Source organism: Crocodylus porosus, unplaced genomic scaffold (assembly GCF_001723895.1).
Source record: "Crocodylus porosus isolate Cpor-Errol unplaced genomic scaffold, CroPor_comp1, whole genome shotgun sequence".
Taxonomy (NCBI): domain Eukaryota; kingdom Metazoa; phylum Chordata; order Crocodylia; family Crocodylidae; genus Crocodylus; species Crocodylus porosus.
This window is the reverse complement of record NW_017728906.1, coordinates 69768298-69789690: the sequence shown is the minus strand read 5'-3', so window position 1 is coordinate 69789690 and position 21393 is coordinate 69768298. Positions and strand designations below refer to the sequence as shown.

General features: G+C 38.8%; 1 protein-coding gene across 6 annotated transcripts in view; it reads right to left on the bottom strand.

Annotated features, from left to right (window-relative positions):
- The window catches only part of MID1 (midline 1), a 384302-nt gene that overhangs the window by 131472 nt on the left and 231437 nt on the right, over nucleotides 1–21393 (bottom strand). For all 6 annotated transcript variants that reach the window (XM_019529341.1, XM_019529339.1, XM_019529338.1 and 3 more), the window contains one exon: nucleotides 14636–15351. In XM_019529341.1, the coding sequence (XP_019384886.1) occupies nucleotides 14636–15295 (660 nt within the window). In that variant the 5' untranslated portion in view covers nucleotides 15296–15351. The remainder of the gene's footprint in view (nucleotides 1–14635; nucleotides 15352–21393) is intronic.

Genomic DNA, 21393 nt, shown 5'->3' with positions numbered 1-21393 from the left:
AGGCAAATCAATACCCCCTGAGGTGAGGAAGGGGGCAGAGGCAGGTGCTGGCCAGGTGGGACAAGGGGCAGAACTGCAGCCAGGGGGTGGCTCCTGCTGCTGCTTGCAACCCAGGACGCCATGGAGGGGGGAAATGTGCCCCAGAACTGAATGGGACAGGGTGGGGTAGGGCAGGCTGCAGCGAGGGCTGCACGAAGCTCTTCTCAGTGGGGGCTGGTCTCAGAACAGGCGCCAGTGGTGCTGGGAGGATGCTGCAGCTACCCCAAATTTTGCCAGAGCTCAGCTCCCAGTGCTGCCACCACCAGCTTCCCAGTGCTGCTCTAGCTTAATGCCACACCTCCACCCATGCACTGGGAAGAGGTGGGGCAGTGCAGGGCAGCTGGTGGCAGCAGCACTGGGAGCAGAGCAGCAGTGAAATTTGGTGTGGATGCAGCATCCTTTCTGTGCCACCGGTGCCCACTCCAAGCCCAGCCCCCACTGAGAAGATCCCTGCACAGCCCTGGCTGCAGCTCACCAGCGCCCCCCATGCAGATATGGGGACACACAGCCCCCCCCCGCCCACCCAGAGTGCAAGCAGCAGCAGGAGCTTTCCCACCCCCACAGGCAGCACCTGTTCCTGCCCCATCCCTCAGCTCAGGGGGTGTTGATCTTCCCCGCCCCCATGTCCATTCCCTCCTCCCTCTGCTTCCACCACACTGGAATGACCAGCTGGAGTCAGCTGTTCACGCTGCTGGCTCTTCTCCTGGCTACCTGAGTGCTGTGCTGCACTGTGGCTGAGTATAGTGCAAGGATTTATCAGCCAAATTATTGGCCCCATTGGGCCAATATCCAATATGACAAATTTTCTTCATATTTGTGCCCATCCAATATCAGACCGATGTATTGGTGCACCTCTAATAGAATCCTATCTTTTTTTTTAAAAAAAGCAACTTCTAGATTTACTACAATGTGGCATTCTAATTTTAGTGGCTTGAAAATTGTGTCATGGAGGACACCCAGCCAAACTCACAGAGTTTCCATACATTATTGGACTGTGTTTTAATAATAATGAACCCACAACTCATGTGGATCTTGCATTTATGTTGCTTGGCATTAATTGCATATTACTATTTGTGTTAATGAGTAATGGAGAGGAAATATTTCTCTGGTCAAACCAGCCCTTGTAGGGTATATTAACAAATTAAAATTATTATTATTAGTTAGTAATATCTAGTTCTTTCATATTTTATGTAAAAGAAATCTATTCTTATTGTACCAATCTTCTTTTTCCAATTTTACTTAAAAATATCTATAAGTGCAAGTATTTTGAAATGTATAGTGTGGTTTGATATAAAAAGCCCTTTTAACATTTCAAAACTTTTTTTAACGTAAGTTATGAAAATCATAGATACAATAGATAATTCACCTATTCCTACAATCCAAACCTGGAAGTCTCTTTATTTGAATAAAGACTTTATTGATTTTTTTTTTTTTTTAAATTAGGGGACTGAAATATTTCAATCATTAAAACATATTTTAGATTTATACACCTGCATGTTGCCTCTGCTCACTGGAACTTGATAAAGAAAAATATCGTTTAAGTACATTTGAACTGTATATCAGCCAGAGCATGAGTGCATGGTGTTTATTGAGATATTTCTTTTCAGTTAATGTATAAGGATGATGTACTTTTAGCACTGAAATGTGGAACCAGGACTACTAGATTCAAGATGAAATGGTAATACTTAAATAGCCCAATTAATGCTTAAGTTAGCAGCTGGTACTAGCTGATACTCACTTTTATTAAAGAAACAATTTTAAATAATCTGTAGCATCAAGTTGTGCCCATGTCTGGCTTAAGTATTTACATGATCCTACTATCATTGCTCTCATTTGTCAGATATACTTTTTGTATCTTGTTTTAAATTAGGTTGCATGTTCTTAAGAACAGGGACACTATGTTCCCATGTATTTTTATAGGACCTAATATAACAGAAGTTAATCTTGAATGGATATTTTTGACACTACTACAGTGCAAATTAATAAAATTATTGCTATACTGTTGACTGAGTTTTATTTTAGTGGAAGATCTTATAGTCCAAAGCAACAAAGCTTTACCAAATAAAAATAAAAATAAAAATAAACCACTTCAAAACAACAACAATATCATTTTTTAACTTCTCTCTAGACACAAAGGCCATGCATTTTATGATACTAAATTAAGATTACCCATTCCAGTCACTTTTCCAAATAAATTTTCACATGTACAGCTTTCATGGCTTATGTTTATAATGTTAATAGGAAGTCCAGGATAGTTTGGAAAAAAATCCACTCTCCACCTCAATCATAATTCAAAAGATCAATCGTGAAAGGGAAAACCTAGCCACAGTCACTCCTATTAAGACTTCTACTCAAGCTTACTTTGAAGAGCCTTCTGATCCATTAAATCCAGTGAAGTAGAATTAATGGCTGCCACTTGTGCTTTTCTGGACAAGGTCTCTGATTGCTGCAATCGAAATTTCAAAATAATGTACTAAAATTGCATAGGAAATGTTGTGTGCTGGGTCTTTGAACTTAGTATTTTGTCATACCTAAATTTTTCTGCATATGTGGAAACTGTTCCTGTAATTTTACAAACTACACAGAGGCACCTTAGAAAAATATCCCTAAAACTCAGTTTGAGCAGTGCAATAGCATTAGTCCTTACTGCATTAAAAAGGCTGTTGTTTTCAAGCAATACTGATAACCTCTTGCCTCCTACTCAATCCCTTTCAATTACTAAAATCCAAGAAACTACAGAAGCTGTTTTAGAGGTAACAAGTGGTAAATAACCTTGCAACTTTTACTAGATGGCAATGTATTTATTTAGCATATATGGTTTAGGCATATTGTTTCAGCCATGAGTGCTGGTTTTGGCATGTTGTTTCAGCTAAAAGGCAATAAATGCTGTAGTGTCCATGCAGTCTAATTTTAGCTACAACAAAGCCTCCAACCTCAGCAACTCCAAAGACAAAAGCTGAAGAATGGGGTCAGTGAGTTAACTGTAAAAGAGTAAAGGAATACTTCTTCTTTAGAGTAGCAGTGCAAAGATTGAATTCTGAAAATATTTTAAGGTACTTGCTTGAAAAGAATACAAATACAAACAGATCTACTGTAGGGTGCCAAAATAGAAACAAATAATTCACAAGGAAGTGATGCTCCAAATTCACCCTCTTGAAGTGAAAAGAAAAAGGACATCTTGAATTAGTTGTCATACAGCCTTGCTAACACCATATGACACATGAACAAACAAGTCAACAGTACATTATTAATTTATGAGATACCCACAGTATCAAAGCAGTTTACTAACATGTATAAAGATAATTCTTCTGCTTTGAAGGGCTAATGTATCAAAATAGTCAGAAAGGGAAAAATAGAGGGCTGGTGACAGGGATGAGGTATAAAGGATGTAACAAAAAACATAGCAATACTTGGCAGAAGGTGTTTTTTATAATCTTTGAATGTAGTCAAGTGCACTAAATCACTTATTCCCCATTGCTATCCTAGGCTATAGAGAGTGGTCTACATTCATGCAGTATACTTTAAGCCATTTGTATGTACACCAGGAACAATGTGTACAGCTGTTTGCAGGTGACAGGAGCTCCATGCAGAACCCAGTGAAAGTAACTCAGGGTGGGGGGATTGGAGGAGCTGGGCTGGTAGACATGTTAAGGGGGAGGTCCTGGTGGAGGTTCAGTAGGGTTGGAAGGTCCTGAAAGGGCCAAGTCTGAATCTGAAGATTCGATGCTGATATGGAGAATATCTGTGGAGGAGATTAGTGGGTCTGTGCAGGGAGGAGTGTCTGTCTGCAGATGTAGGGGTCAGAGGGATAAAAAAGCCCTGGTTACGGTTGGGGCAGTAGGAAGAGAACAGCTGTGGGGCTGGGGCAACTGGTTGGGCTTTCCCAGCCCTGGGGAAGTGCTCCAAATCCATACAGGTGTTCAATAGAGGGAATTAACTTATTCCAGATCTAAGTTATTTCATTTCTTCAGACCAGGCCTGCCACTTTTTTGTCCCGTTGAGCCCCTCTGAATGCTTGCACAGATGGGCATTTAGATTGACCTAGCCCTAGTTAGATAGATCTAAATGTAATGGCTGTAGATACCCACATTCTCCCCTTTTCTACCTTTCTTGCACCTTCTCTTGGTCCTCAATTTTTGGCCACTTATAAAGGAGTCAGAAAAATAGTTATTTAGATTATATCAATATATTAGGGTTGTGCAAAGCTTCAGTCACTGAGTTGATTTGATGGACATTTGGCAGCCAAATATCTGACTCTGAATCAAATCAGGAGACCCTTTAATCTCTATGAATCAAATCAGAACCCTCCAAGTTGATTCACAGAGATTCAGAAAGATTTTGTGATTCGGACATAGATACAGCTTTAAATGCTTTTTCTACATACTTCAGGGTACCAGGTGGCTCGAGAATGCTGCAATACTGGGGCAGATGGAGCATCCCACAGGAGTGTGGAGTGGGGGGGTGGCCCCCAGCACACTTGGCAACAGACCCAGAAGTGAACCAGAAGCACTTCCAGTCCACTTCTGGGCCCGTCAGGGAGCGCACAAGGAGGGTCTCCCCTGCACCCTCCCAGCTCGGCAACTGGTACCTCCTGGATCTGAAAGTGCAACTGAGGTCCCCCTGCAGTCGATCACCAAGCTGTGGGGATGTGGGTGGGGAGGGCTGTGCACTCCCCAGAGGACACATTAGTGGACCCAAAGTACTTCCAGTCCACTTCCAGGTGCACCACTGAGCATGCGGGGGACACTCCATCCACTCCCACCATTGCAGCATTCACGATCATGCCTGATACCTTGAGGTATATAGAAAAACCATTTAAAGGTGTGTCTATGGCTGAATTGCTGATTCTCCATCTCAGCATCGAATCTTCAGATTCAGACTTGGCTGAATCAAATCAGGGACAGTGATTAAATCAATCAAATCACTGTCCCTGATTTGGGCTGAATCCAAATCCAAATCGAATAGGGCCCATTTTGCATGCCCCTACAATATATCTCTTGTTCCAAAGTACCTTGTGAATCTAGCAAGGGCTATCCCCACATATCCTCTACCCCACTAAGCAAAAGAAGCTATTGTACTATTGGGTTGTGGAGAAAAAAGTTAGTCTTCATATTTAGACTCAATCCAGATTTGTTGGTAAATCTCTCAGTTTCAATGTTTAGGGGCAGCTTCTGGCACTGCCTTTAGAGAGACACAATTAATCTGAGCCCCAGAACAAGAGCAAGAGGCTTTCTACATATTTGAGCAAGGAAGGTCTGTTCTACATGTTTGTATAATGACCAGTGTAATAGAATCTTAATCTAACTGGTCTGTAGCACAATACAATTTATTATTTTTGTATTCATGTAATAATCACAAGTTTCTATGCTTGAGATGTTTATAAGTAGTTTCTGACAGTGCTCAGCATTCCACTTATCTTTCAGATTTCTAGCTGTCTCATATTTATGTCTGGAAAATACAAGATGCAAAACAGGAAAGGTTCTACTTTGTTTTTAGGAATGGAAGTAAATATTAATATGGTATATATTTGTTGCAGGGCACTACGGTGCTGAAACTCTTGGAAGCCCCAGCTCCTGGTTACTAGGGCAGCCAGAATGAGCCAGTGGCCCACACCTGCCAGCGGTCAGCTGACTGGAAAGGGCAGGGCCTGGCTCACATATAAACCCAAGGGCTGAGGCCAGGAGTGCAGTTCCCTGCCAGCAGCTGAGGGGGAAGGAGTTCTCCCAGAGCAAGCAAAGGGGAGAGGCCTGACTACACGAATAGCTCCTGATACTGTTGTGGGATTGCGTATTCCCCAGTAGGGTTTAAATGAAGTTATAGCTGGGCGGTTTGAATTTATGTTACAGACCAGGGGCTTGTGTTTTGTTTATCGTTGTATAATACCGGTGGTTTGGGTGAGTCTATTAGGGAAAGGAGGAGGCCTCATAGCATCATGGGGGCCTCAGTGCCAGAGAGGGCTCAGCACTTTGTGGAGCGAGAGAGGACTGCGGACTACCCAGGGAGGACCAGGGTGCCAAATTATAGCAAAGCCCAGACCGAACAATGTCAGTTTCATCTGCAAGGCTTGGGATGTAGTAAAGGGGTGGTTGGAGCCACGCATAGCCCATAAGACTAAGGTGCCCCGAAACACCCATTGTGACATCCATCTTGGAACAGGACGCACCAGAGGTCCGGGGACCCACGGGGTCCTGAGAACCAATCTTGACTGTGTCCCAGAGGACTTAGAGGCAGCCTCCCTATCATTCATAACATCAAAGTCATGGTGGGCAAGAATCAAGGGTGCCCATTGAGCCGACTTGGCATGGTAGGGGCCTTGGGAGATCACAGCCCTCCTTAAGGACCCTCTCCTGCAACAATATTTCATAATTGCTAATGAATATTTTACTAAAAACAAAAGGCCGTTTAGACCAAGAGAAACAAATTTATACTGGTAAATCTTTGAATTTGCATTCAAGATAAGAGCACATTAAAGGGAAAATATATTAAAAATAATATTTTAATTCAGCTTCAGAAAAAATGAAAAAAAATCCTTAATTTTTTTTAAAAATCAGTTTTATCTAACAGAATACAGGCAGTCCCTGACTTACAACATTTCAAGTTACAACGTTTATAAATTGACACCCTGTTTTAACTTTCTGACATCAATTTCAACTTTACAATGCTTGATTCAACATGACACCATGTCAGTGAACAAGTTTGCTGTGTAGACCATCTCCCTGGAGAACATCTGTCCAAACTTCCTCGGACACTTTCTTTAAAAAAGCAGACAAGACTCCAGAAAAACCTGCAGCGGAGAAGACTCCAGCCAAAAGTCCTTCAAAAAGTCCAGCCAAGTCACCTCAAAGAAGTCCTTCCAAATCAATACGATTGCCATTTACAATATAAAGATATTAATGTAGCTAGATTACTCATCTATAATTGACTGAGTACAAAATTCTAGGTTATTTTTGGTGAAAATACGGTATCGGGCCTTGGTTCATGAACCAATCCTCCATTTATAACATTGGTTCTTATGGGAAAAATCGATTCTGAGTTGCAATGTTTCGACTTTAAGACACGGTTTTTAGGAACCAGTTTTGTCGTAAGTCCAAGGACTGCCTGTACTTCAGATACTAATAGGCCATAATCATAATCAGAAATTTATTGCCTGGTGCTGAGGCAGACTTGTTATTATATACATGTTTTAGCTGTGCAATTCTGAACAGCACTTTAATATGCTTTGATTTATTTTAAGTTTACACTTAACTTTGAATTTTCCAAGTTTGCAGTGTCTCATTACAGAATATTTACAACATCTGTGTCACGTATCAAACTCTTAAATTAACAATTAAATTACTGAAGTAATTTATTACTAATGCTGCTGTTACTGTACATGTATTTAGTACTTGTATTATCGACTACTAAATAAATGCTCAGTAACCAGAGTTACTGCTCAGTAGTTCCAGTGAACATCTTTTAGGTGATGCCACTCAGCAGTAGCCCAATAATATGGTGCAATAGTGTATTAGCACTGGCTGTGATGTGCTGTGATGTGCTACTGTGCAGTATTATTAGACTGCTACACAATCACCATCTCATGCAGGCCTACCTGTAATAATTTTTTCTATCCTTAGCCTTCTCTCTGCTTTATTTTCTTTCTCTGATCATTCTTTTTAGTATATTTATTAAGAATGTTCTTTTAAACAGATTATTCCTGTTTTGCCTCTCAGCAGTTGAACTGACAAAGAAGATACTAATGCTGAGAAATGTTCTAGTCATCTTCACAATAAACAGATTCGGAGTGGTAAGATTGGAACAACTGGAAAAACAACCCTAAGAGCTCCTATGCCAGGAGTTTCGACTATCTTCATAGAAACATATTCAAGATCCTTTGAACCTACCTCTTAGTTCTGTTCCCTTGAACACTGAGATTGCATGGAGAAAGATTATAGGACTAAACTGTAGTGTAATTTGTATAGTCTGTAAACTTTGGAAGGTTTATCAAAGCTCTGTAATATTTGGAAGATAACTTTTACACAACTATTTTTAATAAATAGTTAGCATCTAAAAAGAGTGTATGGGGACCATTTTAACTACTGTTTTTCTACCTGAAATCACAGGATATATAGAGATTTATAAAGAGGAGTCATTTCAAACTCATGGGCACATCCAGATGAGCGCAGAAACGTGGCACGTGATGCTGGAGACCCATTTGTGGCGCCACACATACAAGTGTTCCCCACACTGTTACTTCGCAGCACAGGGCTCTTGTTTGTCCCCAGAAGGTCCTGGGATCAAAAAAAAAGCAAACTAAAAGATGTGGGGCTCTGCTGCAGGAGCTCTCCAAGGCCCCCAGGACCCCAGGTAAGGCTGCTATGGCAAGCAGAATTACTGGCTTCAGCCTCCTCTACCCCACCTGAGGTGACCTGCTGTGCACTGAAGCACATGTGACACGGGCATTCCTGGAGACAAGTAGGCCCCTCCTACTTGTCCCCTAAGTAGGCACATTCCCACTTGTAGGGATGCACCCTGTTCATCTATGAAGCACATCCTAAAATGTACTTTACCCAATGTATATGCCACAAAGAGGATTCTTATATTTGTACTTTAGCATAATTCATAAGTATTGCTTATTCCTAAATTAAATGCATTTCAAATCTAAATACTCTCCCAAAAACACCATAGTGGCATACATTATATTTATTTTTGCTACCCATAATTTCAAGAGGCAGTCAATTTTATATCAATATACACTTACACACACTTCGGGATTAACTAGTTTAGATAATTCATATAAGTTAATTTGACTACACAACAATAATCTTCATATTAAAAAGAATAATAAGTGCCACAGAAAAGACAGTATTTTGATCAGATATTATCCAACTTAAGCCTTTATGAACTTCACATATGTATATGCATTAGCTTATTACTGTACTCTAGTAACAGTCTTTAAATTTGATTGACTTTTATTTCTAAAATTAAGGTAGGGTATGAAAAAGCGGATATTCTAACTCAAACGTCAAATTTCCTTACAAAACATATTTTTGTCAGGCTCAATATTGTATTGTTACTAAATGTTAAAGCTGTACAACTTGGAAAGAGAGGAGGCAATGCCTCAAAGTCATTAAATACTAACTGAAAAATAGTATTTAACTTGCAAAATTAGGTGTATATTTTTCAAAATTCTTTATACCAATGTTGTCCACTGTGACAGAATGGAAAAGCTCAATGAGAGGAGCACTTTGTACTCGTTCATAGATATATTTTATAAAAGCACTAAAAAATAACCAGTAATGCTAAAGCCAACAGAAATTACAAAGACACAGAGGGAAAATATATCCATAGACATGAAAATTTTTTAAAATGGTTTAAAAGGATATATTAAATGCTGCATTACAAATAGAAATTAATGAAATTCATGAGGCATTATTAATATACAGGCATACATGATTAGATAGATATGTACAATACACATGAATGTATACATCAGCATGTATATGTACATAAGCATATGTAAACATGTCTATATGTAATACATATTAGAATGCACCTTATACATGATAAATACTGTATGTAAACATATACATACATATACACAGACTTGGAGATGCTTCTAATATATGCGTGCACACACACGCTCACACGCAACCACATATGCACGGACAATGGCAAACTATCTATTTAAATATATATGCAAAATTTGTATGCATAGGCCAAATTTTGACCCTTAATTCTGTATAATCAAGGGAACTATTTATTTGAGTATAGGTTTGCTGTGTTAGCAGCTCTGATATGGATCACAATATATTGACAAAGTAGACTTGCAGCATGATCCAGAACATATACGAGGCAAGGATTTTCTGTCATATATTTTATTGGACTAACTGTACAGTTGGGAGATCTTTTCGACACGTTTTGGACATTAAGTGCTTAGACTTGAAAAAGTGCACTTGATTTCTGTCAGCTTGTCCAACAGCTATTCCATTTATGTAGTTGGTCCAATAAAAGATATCGCAGAAAATTTGCCTTTTGTATACTAACAAATTGGTTAATAGTCACACTATAATGCCAAACACTTACAAAATGGAACATACAATGGACAAAAAATGTCAGCATGTGTTACAGTATTACTGCAGAGACATTTATATATGAAAGCTTTTAACCTCAAATTTAAAATGCAAGCAGTGCACATGCATTGTTTGCCTTATTTATAGAAACTCTGGACTTGGCAGAAGGCCTTGTATCTTAATAAGCTCAAAGTACTTTTCTAAGGTGTAATTTTGATTCTCCTTGCGCTTAAATATTTTATCGCTACTTCTCATTGAAAATACTTGTGAGCATGATGCTATTAAAGGAAACTAATTAGTTTCCTTGTACCTTGATTCAGACCAAGGAGAGGCATATTTTTATGGATACTACCAATAAAATCTCAAAGTGTGGATTTTTACTGTGCCATTACTGTCTTTTTTTTCTATGAAAAATCAAACTTAAGCATGCACATTAGTTTGCAAATGGCTCACTTCTGTTTGTGGGTTTTCAGAAGTAAAACATAACTACTAAAGGAAGAAGAAACACTCTGGCTGTTAAGGAATGTTACTCATGGATCTTGACTACCCTTCATAAACACGATTAAAATATTTAATAATTAATAAGGCTTACACAAAAGCCAGGAGGAGCATAGCAGTTTGATCCCAACAAAGATATCCCCTGATTAGGTAATATGGGCCCCTTCCGAAACTGGCTGCTATTGTGTGGTCTTTTGTGAGATACTGCTTTACGAACACTATGGAACAGACTTGCAGCTGGTGTAAATCAAAGTGGAACCATTAACTTCAGTGGAGCCAAGATAATTTACATTAGGTGAGAATTTGGCTTGAGGTGTGTTATTATTTGTTGGGTCCAAGTGAAACATTTTAATTAACATAAAATAAACATTAGCTGACTATCCACGTTATGACTTTCTTATGAAAACATCTCTTACTCCAAAAATCTTATCATACGGTTGCCTCGTGTAGCTATGTGTTAATGATGATTTTGAAGAAAAGAAAAAGAGATGAATGCTAATTGAGTAATATAGACTTTCTTTACATTCATAAGGGGCTAAAATGCTGTGAGCCTTCCATTAACATTTATAAAATGCCACATATTGTTTATATAACATGGTTAATTTTAAGTTTCACCACCAAGTTGATATAAACTGACTTGTGCTCTGGTATTTATTTATATGCATAAGGTTCCATGCCCTATTTTTATTATAAATAATATTTTTCATTATATCCTATAACTAAATAAAAAGGCCTGTTCCTGTAGAAACAGGGGTGCCTTCAACTTGCAAGACAGCCAATGAAAATTGAGAAGAGTCAGTACTAAAGCTGTAACTGTTAAGGCAAAATCTTTTAGATTTTTAATATTCATTTTCAGCCCTTTTTAATGACTGCTACAGTGGCTGCTAAACCCACTCTAGCATGGACGCCTCTGTTAGACAAGCGTACCAGAACTTTTAATGGAAGGGTTTCATTTTTGCCACAAAAGGAGTGAGACTGTAGTGGCATCTTTTGTTCTCTGGTTAATGAAGGATGAGATATTGTTTAAATTATTAGCAACACTACTGGGATAGAATGCAAGTAATTAGCATAGCTTGACCCCAGGGTTACACATCAAGAACTAATCAGTTGCTGCTGTTAGCAAACCTACTATGCCAATGTATAAAAAAAGGAAATACATATATGGAGGAAAATATATATAAATGTAGTAGGGGTGTGAAAGGCAGTAACTGGTTAGCTCATGATATATGTCATGAAAGAAGAATTTTATTGGTGACGATGGACTTTTTCTTTCCTTTTTTAAAGAAGCTATTCACATTATAACTTTATGAATGCGTCTCCTGTATCATGAAGTCCCACTTGATTATTCTTTCAAAAGTATTTTTAAATTGCTAACTATCTTTTAAAAAGATAACTTTTTAACAAACAGCAGTATTTTCTCTGCCTTCTAGTTAGCATTTATTAATTTTAAAAGTTTATTTAGGGCAGCCACAAGAATGAAAGACCCTATAGAAACTGAAGATCAAGGTCCCCATTTTCATAGAAGCAACCATGTGGGCAAATTGATCAAGTGACTTGAAGGACAACAGTAATTAAGGAGGAGACCTGATTACAAAAATGAGCTTGTAACTCTTGTTGTTCTAGCAGATGCTTGATGCCAAATCTTCAACTGCTATAAATATACATTGCTCTATTTATTTCAAAGGAGCAATGCCAATTTACTCCAGCTGAAAATCTTGCTGCAGGTACTTGGTGCACAAAATGAACTTGGTCCTCAGCCTGTGAAAGAAGGGTAAGGAAAGAATAGATGGGGGGGTGCTTTCCAGATAACCATGACTGGCTAGAGAATGGGGGTTTGATCCTGAAAGGAGTCTATTATTATTCTTTCTAGAATGTAAATGTGTTGCAACGGCAGCACATGGATGAGAATTGGAATTATATGAGGGAGATGTTTGCTCATTATGAAGTGAATACCAACTGGCATCCATACAGGCCAGCTATTATCTGTGGGAAAAACAAGGTCCTCAGCAGGGTGCCAGGGTGCCTGGCTTTGAAATCCAAAATAAAACAAGATAATATTTAAGGAGATATGTAAAAGATTTTTTAGCTGTAAAAATATGATCAGTGACAGTTTTAAAAAATGATGGGCACTACCAGTTAAGCAAAATGGCATGATATGATAATTACCTACCTTACCCTTTATATTCATGTTCACAATCAAACTTTGACTAAACCTGCCAGAATATCTACTCAGTGAAAAGTGAGCATGGCTTTAAATCTGTTCTTTTACCCACTGAAAATATTAAAGCTCTGAAGGAGACGGAGAAAAATTTTAAAATATGCTGTTGTGGTATGCTCAAATAAAAAAAAAATTGAGATTCAATGATTTATTATACTGAGGTATATGCATTTAATTCTGGCAGGTATTTCATTTTAAACTGTGTATACCTACAAATATAATATTAATAATAATAGTAATATAGTTAATCAAATTTACCCACAAAATAATAATAGTACATCATTAGGATTGGTAATCAGTATTTAAGAAATGCAAATTAATGCTATGAAATGTAGGTTCACACTTTATCATGTTTTACATTAAATATTAACAATTGCAACCATAAATTGTATATAATCAAAGAAAAGATTTGATATAATACAAACAACTATATCTCATAATTATTAAAAAAGGAAGCCTTCAAAATTTTCAAGTTGCCACTTACAGGTAATGTTTTCTACCAGTTACAATACTTTTCACTGTTTTAATATAATATATAATATTACATATATTATACATACACACACACACACGTGTGTGTGAAATTTATATATACATATATATATACACACACATATACACACACACACACACACACACACACACACACAACTAACATAAATAAATAAATAAATGTATTTATATATATATCACAACTGCATGATTTGTATGTGTGTATGTGCGTGTATCCACATGCATATATACAGGCATATATACCATGAGTGTTGGCATGTATACTATGCATGATAAAATAAATGCATATATACACATATAAACATACACATATGTACATAATGCATATACATAGGTTATATTTTGATGGGAAGATCTTTTTGAGAAAAGACCTCTAGGTTAATTAAACCTATTTGTTTACAGTTTCTTACCGCTAAAACCTAGCATCTTCCATCTAAATAGATCTGCAGAAAATGAATGGTCTTTTTACCTTCATACTCATGATCTCTGTGTTGTAGTCTCTCCTTTAAATATCTACTGCTGCCATTCCTCAGGGAATGAGGGGGGAGGGGAGACTTGAGGGTCTTTCTTCTTTATTCTGCTCTGCAGCAGAATCCAGACCTGGCAACTAAAAGTATTTGGGCTCAAAAAGGTATGAGACTACTCCACTTAGTTACCACTAGCTGAGTTAAAGCTTTGTTAAATTAACTTCACCCTGAAACTGGAGAGCATCCAAAGCATGCCTATTACCTGGCTTAATTCCGATATCATACCAAAGACATTCTACAGTGGAGCACAGGACAGTCAGAGCAGCAGTGGATAGATGCTGCTGCATTGTGGAAGTGAAGGTCATGTAACCACGGGAATGTTACAGGTAGCTCTGAAACAATTTCATTTTTGTTTTCACTTTTGTGTGTGTGCGAATGCGAGTGAAAGCAATGGTGGGAAAATGGAGTCAGTATTTAATATCCCTGGCTGGTAAGGGAAATGGGATCCCAGAAGCCAGCGTGTGTAAATGTTTCCCCTGCTTAGTAAAGAAGAGGGCTTTCAAAATTAATGTGACTGAATTTAAAAGCAAATCATCCTCAGAATTATCAGAGCCAGCCTAAAATTTCACTCAGTGTCCATGTATTTGCACCCCACACTAAAAACCCTGCCACTTACTGCAAGATAATGCATTAGGTTTACCTATGTATTTGGATATTCACTGTGAGACAATACTGAGGTAAATTTTATTTAATGCACCTTATATATTTGCCCATCAACCAACTCAGTAGTTATTAAGTTTCCTTTCACATTGCACTTGCTGAGCTACAAAGATTGAATAAGTGGCACTAACCTTTAGTTTGTCATAGCGCTCGCTTAAAGCTGCCACCTGATGATCGCGATGCCGTCCAACCAGTTTACACAAGGCACAGATTAACTGGTCATCAGTCACGCAGTACATGTTCACTTTCTCATCCTCATGCTCCAGACACATTAATCCTCTGATGTGAGAGTCTGGAATAGGCTCGATTAAACGGTGGCCTGTAAATGGCTTCTTGTTTGGGTGAGTCGCTTTCAAGCACTCCTCACAGTAGGACACCTCACAAGTCACACAGGTTTTCACTGCCTCCTGGGCAGGATCCTGGTCGCAGAACTGGCAGAGAACTTTTTCACTGGATGACATGCTGTTGCTATCAAATGCCCGCTCTCGGCGGGTTTCACTGGGAGAATTGGGCCCACTCACGGAAGCTTTCTGAAACCTATCAATAATATTCTGCAGGGTGACGTTGCGCTTGAGTCCGTCTAGACCACGTTGACTGAGGGTGATGACATAACGACAAGTAGGGCACTGGAAGGCGGTGATAGATTCCACTGATTCGTTGGTGGCACAGTGGGAGACCAATATGCGATGAGCACAATTGAAACAGAGGCTGTGAGCACAAGGCAGCAGCAGTGGGTCCTCAAACAGCTCCAGACAGATAGGGCAGGTCAGTTCCGACTCCAGTGTTTCCATCTTCAGGCAAAGCTTTCCTGTGTCGTCAGCGAAATCCAGGGAAGCTGATCAGCTATCTGGAAACACACATAAAATTCGATTAGGCAAGAGGCAGCACAAAGGGTCATCCATGGGGGGTTGTCAACTTTCACCACCGTTCGCATTATTATCAAACCACCGTGCCACTCTGGAGAACAATCTAAAGTTTTGAATCTGCATATGCACACGTCAAGGTATTTAAAATACTCGTGTTTTTTTTTCCCCTTTCCTAATCATTCTAATTTTAAAATCAAACAAAAATGTTATCATTCTTTCTCTCTTTAGTATGAGATTGAGAGCAATAGCAGATGTTTCCGGTGACTCTGCATTATTAAAAACCAAAATTTTGATCTTTAGGCAGTTTAACAACATATCCTAACCAAAGAGAGAGATAGAGAGAAAAAAAGATGTCTGTTGCAGAAACTGCTTTCAGTGTTACCAGCTATCAGCAGAAATATTTTTTTTGGATTTGAATTTTGAAAAGCTTTAGTTCAAGGATTAAACCATGGATGGTAATTTTTAATTAGCTGTACAATGCTATTACAGAAATATACTGTGTGTATTTGTGAAATGTATGTACATTTGGTCATATCTTATGCACATTTGATTATATCATGATTATGCACATTTGAACAAATGTATGTACATTTGATCATATCTTATATTAAATATTAACAATTGTCTGGTATATACAGGAATTAAAGTTTATTGATATCCATGTACCATTTCCAGGTACACACACTTGCATGTATATATATATATATGCTGTGAAAATGTACCTGCACATGCGCACGCGCGCACACACACGGTACCAGTTCAATGAATGATCATAATAGAATATTCACTATTACATATATCAAATTGATGTATTTAAGAAAATGTATTTTCGGCTCCAATTTCCAATGAGCATGACTTAAGCTTCTAGAAAATCACTGAGATAATTTTTTTTTTTTTAACAAAATGTGCATCTGCAAGAGAGAGAGAGAGAGCGAGAGCACAAGCGAGCATCTAATCTATGCTGTCAAGCCTTAGGAAGAAAATAGACTATTGGGTGAAACTACTCAGTTTCGGGGCACAAGAGATCAGCCAGAGTGTATTAGGAATCAATAAGTTCAATGCAGGACCTGGGGTTTTTAAGGAAACTCATCCCAGGAAGAAACTAACTGAAACTTCATTTTGTTTCTTCCTCTATATTTAAATTACAGGGAGAGATTTTGAAAGAGTTGCCCTATGCAGCAATCCCTAGCTAAGCTCTCATCAAGGGCCCATCCCTGTTATGAGCAGACAGGTCAGTGAAGCAGAAGCAAAAGCTATGCTTCATACTCAAAGAGCTGTACCTCTTCACAGTACAATCTATTTAAGCTTCGTTGTTCATAACTGAGGACAGCTTCAGACTGCACAGCTGCATACTCTTTACACTGTAAAGTCATTGTTCAGTTGTGTGAACTCTTGCCTCCCTCCACACCCCCCAAAATAAACCCCGCATACAAATCTTGGTTCATTAAGGGTGAAGAGAACTGGGTGCTCATTAGCAACCTTGAGAACCAAATCTCTTTGAACCTTTTTCATTTAAAAGCAATTAAAGTGAGGGCTGCATTTACAGTGACAGGAATGCTATATTATAACCCCAGTACAAACCTAAACCATAAGAGAATAGAGAAGTTCAACAAATGGAAGCAAAGTTCAAATTTCCTGCTAATATTTATTCATACTTGCTCTGTGGTAAGGACAGCAAGGTTTATTTTGTGTTTAGAGATTAGAACAATATGCCTCTTTGCGTTCACACATCCATTTGTTGCCAAAGAAAATTTAAAAATGCATTGACCCAATCATAAATCCCACTTTTCAGATCTACTGAAAACGATCTTAGTTCAAATAAAGTTCATTTTGCTACTGACTAATTCATTTATAACTATCCATCAAATACCATAAATACGTGTTGCCCCTGGTCAAAATTAACGACCTGTTGATTTGACATGGACATGACAATCTCCTCCCCTCACAGCAACCAGCCACACAGGGCACAAAGGATAAAACATTTTCAGCAAATGAATAATGGTGTGTCTTTTCTCTTCTTCAATCACCACCTCATAGAAGATGCAGATGATTCAAACCTCCTTCATGTCCTTTGAATCCATTTCACATCACAACAGATACCTCATTGCCTACTTAAGCCTGCGTTTCATACATTGCACTGAAAATGTAGGAAACAGATTTAGGATTGGCAGGGGCCAAGCTTTATGAAGACAAGCCTACTCATTACTCCTAAATTGGCATTTTAGTGAAATATACTAGTTTTCTGAATGTAGTCCTTATAATTGCTTGGGATTTGGGGCCTTCTTCCATCCTTCCCTTCATACTTGATCACTTCTGCCATTTATCTTCTGAGAAATCTCATTTTCATTCAGTCCCATCATTATAAATAGTCAGTCACATAAATAGGGCGGGGCGACCAGCACAATTGCTTTGGGTGCCAACCTTGGCGGGAGGGGTGAAAAAAATGGCGGCCAATGACAGCTGTATGATTGCTGCACAGTGAGAAACAGAAGTCACTGCTGCCCCTGCGCTCCAGGAGCCTGACTGTATTATTATGCTGCTGCTAACTGTTTTCTTACAGAATGCTTTTTAAGGATAAGCAATTAAAGCTAGATGAGTATATAAACAAGACATTCCTTATACGAAGACTGAAGCATTACCCATTGTGTCAAGAGTCTGTATAACATGCATTGTTTAAACTTATTGTATTAAACGGCTTTATATAAATTTGGTTGTCCTAATTCTGCTCTCTTTTCTCACTCTGAATGGTAATTTAGCCCAGATCCATAAAGGAGTTATACGTGTCATCTGCAATTTAGGCACCTATTTCCTAGGAATGAAATCTACAAAAACTCCACCTAATCATATAGGTGTCTGTAGGTTCCTACATTGTCTCTAGTAAGCTTAGGTAAGAGATTTCAGTTCAAATAGTGGGTATACCCAGAGGTGCATGTCATGCTAAGCTTAGTACCTTTGCATAGACCTCATGCCTAAGGCCATCAGGAATTTGCAAACTAGGTTCCCTGAGCCCAAATCCCCTGAAGAACTCAATCTAGTACATGTATCCAAGAGCATACCCTTACAGTAATAAGTCCAGTATAAATTACAGTGGCCATCATTGACTTTTATTCAAAAACATAGTTTGAGAAGAAGGTAAACTTTATCTTCTATTAATAGCCTAGCAGTGAGAACACTTGCCTAAGCAGCAAGAGAACTGGTTCTATGCTATCCCTGAGGCTTCAAAACACATCTGCATCTTCCCAAAACACTAGGCTATAGGTAAAGTTGGGGGAAGGAAAGAGACCTCATAACACTTCCTAAAGAAGCTGGAAAGGCATGCAGGTTCTTGGAGACAGAGAGAGAGAAATCAAGAGGGAGAGAATAGCATTATAGCCCAACGATGAAGACATTCACATGGGAAGAGGAAGATCTAGGTTATGCTTTCAACATTTTTCTGCAAAATGCCATACACAGGATTGAGCGACAGGATTTTCACAGAGGAACCTAACTCAGGACTACAGATAAATGTTTACATTCATGGCACAGGTATATCTCCCTTCCCTTGCTCCTGCTGGGAGTATATACACAAACATTTAGTGCACATGAATAAACTCTGGAGCCTATTCCTCCAGAGTTTTTGCTTCTGGGCACAGCATTTGAATGTGCACCCAAGAGCAATTAACTCCAGAGCAATCAGCAACAGTTTCATCATGTGGAGGGCATGCAGCCAAAAGCCTTGAGATCTTTACTATAGAGCTAATTAATCAGCTGTGCAGTAAACATGTCCCATGTAGATGTGTGTGGTGCAGCTCATTCTTCACATTTCACTCTTCTCCATTCACTGTATATGAAATTTAAACATCTAACTTTGGTTTTTGAATTCCATTCTTGGAACTGGGCATTCAAATCCCTTTGTCTTACTTTTGGAGTAAGAGGACTCAGTATGAGTAAGGCTGTCAAAATATAACCCTCAGATGCTATACTCCTTTGGACAAGAACCTATGCCCCCTCTGTAGCTACAGAGTTGAGCATGCTGATTGAACACCATAAACCATAAGTTTTTCTTAATCTTTTTTGTTTCCTGTTACCAATGCCAGTTACTTGAAATAAGAAAAGTCAGAAAATACTGAATCTGCTTCAGTTTTGGCTAACCTAAAACTAAATTTGACTGTGAACTCCATGAGAGACAAAGACCCCCTGGCTAGGGACAGACATTACACATAAACTGATTTAAGTGATCAGAAACTGGTTTAAACCAGTAAGGAAACAGACATTCAGTACACATAAACCAGTCTGAAAATGGCTGAAACCAGTTTGAGATAAACCTGGTTGACTGTAGTATCAGACTTAAATTATTTGGGTCAAAACAGTTTATGCAATATCTGACCCAGACCCCTGGCTGCTTTAAGTTAAACCAGACCCCCCAGCATCCTGGCATGCTCTCTGGGATGGCCAGGGCTCTCTGCTCCTGTAGACTGCTCTCTGGCTGGAGTTCCAGTAGACTGCAGGCTGCTCCCCACCCGCCCCCTGACCACTCCCTGCTAAGCAGGAATTCCCCCACACCTCTGCCTTGCTGAGCACTATCTGTGCATTACCTAGCAGACCACATGCTGGCTACAGTCCGTGCTGTGACGAAGGGGACAAAGGCAAAATCAACAGGTAATGTTCCCAGTTGTTTTCTTAATGGGGAGATAAACACTGATTTAGGGGTGATAAACATTGTTAGCAATTCCCTGCTGGGCTGGTCAGAAGTGGGGGAACCCATCCCTAATCAGAGCATCCTGCCAGAGCCTGACCATACCCTCCTCCACTCAGTACTATCGCAGGGAAGGGAGGACTGCTCTGGTGTCCCATCCTCCCTCCCCCTGCTTCTAGCCTGAGCCACTGCAGGCATGTCCCTGCATGTCTGGGATGTCTGTCCAGTTACAAACTGATTTATCCTAGCTAGGTTAGACTAACCTGCAAAGATTGAATCAATTCAGACTCAGGCATTTTGAATGTCTGTCCTTAGCCGCTGTGTTTTTAAGGCAATATGCCAAAGACAATCTAAATTGTGCTATCTAACCAACTACAGTTCTGCTATTACTGTTAGGCTGGAATTTTAAATGATTCCATGCAAGTCATGGCATTAATCCATCCACAAACTGTCTTAAACCAAAGAGTAATTTTCTTGTATTTTCACATATAGTTTCATTTTCCTGGAATTTTTGAAGAACTTGCAACCACTTGAAATCAGAGGACAGATGACTTCAGAAGTGATTTAAAAAGGCAATTAATGCACATAAATAGAAATTCAAATGGTTTATATCACAGATACAGTTATGGCTTTGCACAGCTGTAATCCAGGAAATTACTGCTGGATGAGTAGTGCTGGAGAAACTGCAATGGATAACGAACCGTAGAAAATGGAATTTGGTATTTTTGAAAATTATGAAATTATTGACAGAAAATGATAAATGTTACCAAAATTATTACTGAAATGACAAATGTTGAATTCTAAAAATAGAATTAACCCTTGTGGGTAGACATCACAGAAACAGTGAACACAAAAACAGATTTGTTCAGAAAACCCCCTTACATAATGGCTCTACATATAATTTCATTTAATTCATATGGATCAGGGGAATTAAGAAGAAAAATCAGGAGTTAAGAAACAATGTGCCCTGAAACTGTCTATTAATTCATGGAACTGTGTAAGATGAGTGGTCAATGGTCAAAGGTGATTATTGGTCAATAATCCTATAAACACTTCTTCATTAGCAACATCCAACAAAACCTGAACCATTGAAATCTTAACATTTATTTCAGTAAGAAGTTGATAAAAAGCATATTCTCTAAGAAGCAATTAAGATGTTCTTCTTGGATCTGATCAGAATTATGCATCTATTCTCCTGGTAGGGACAGTAAATTTCTAATGCACATAACGTATGCTACAAATGTGCTAATGTCCATGTGTCTTTCCCCTTTCCCTTCCTTCCCCATGCAGATGACAATCAGAGCATTGCAAACCCCTAGTATGTAATAAAGGAGGATGTCACTTACAA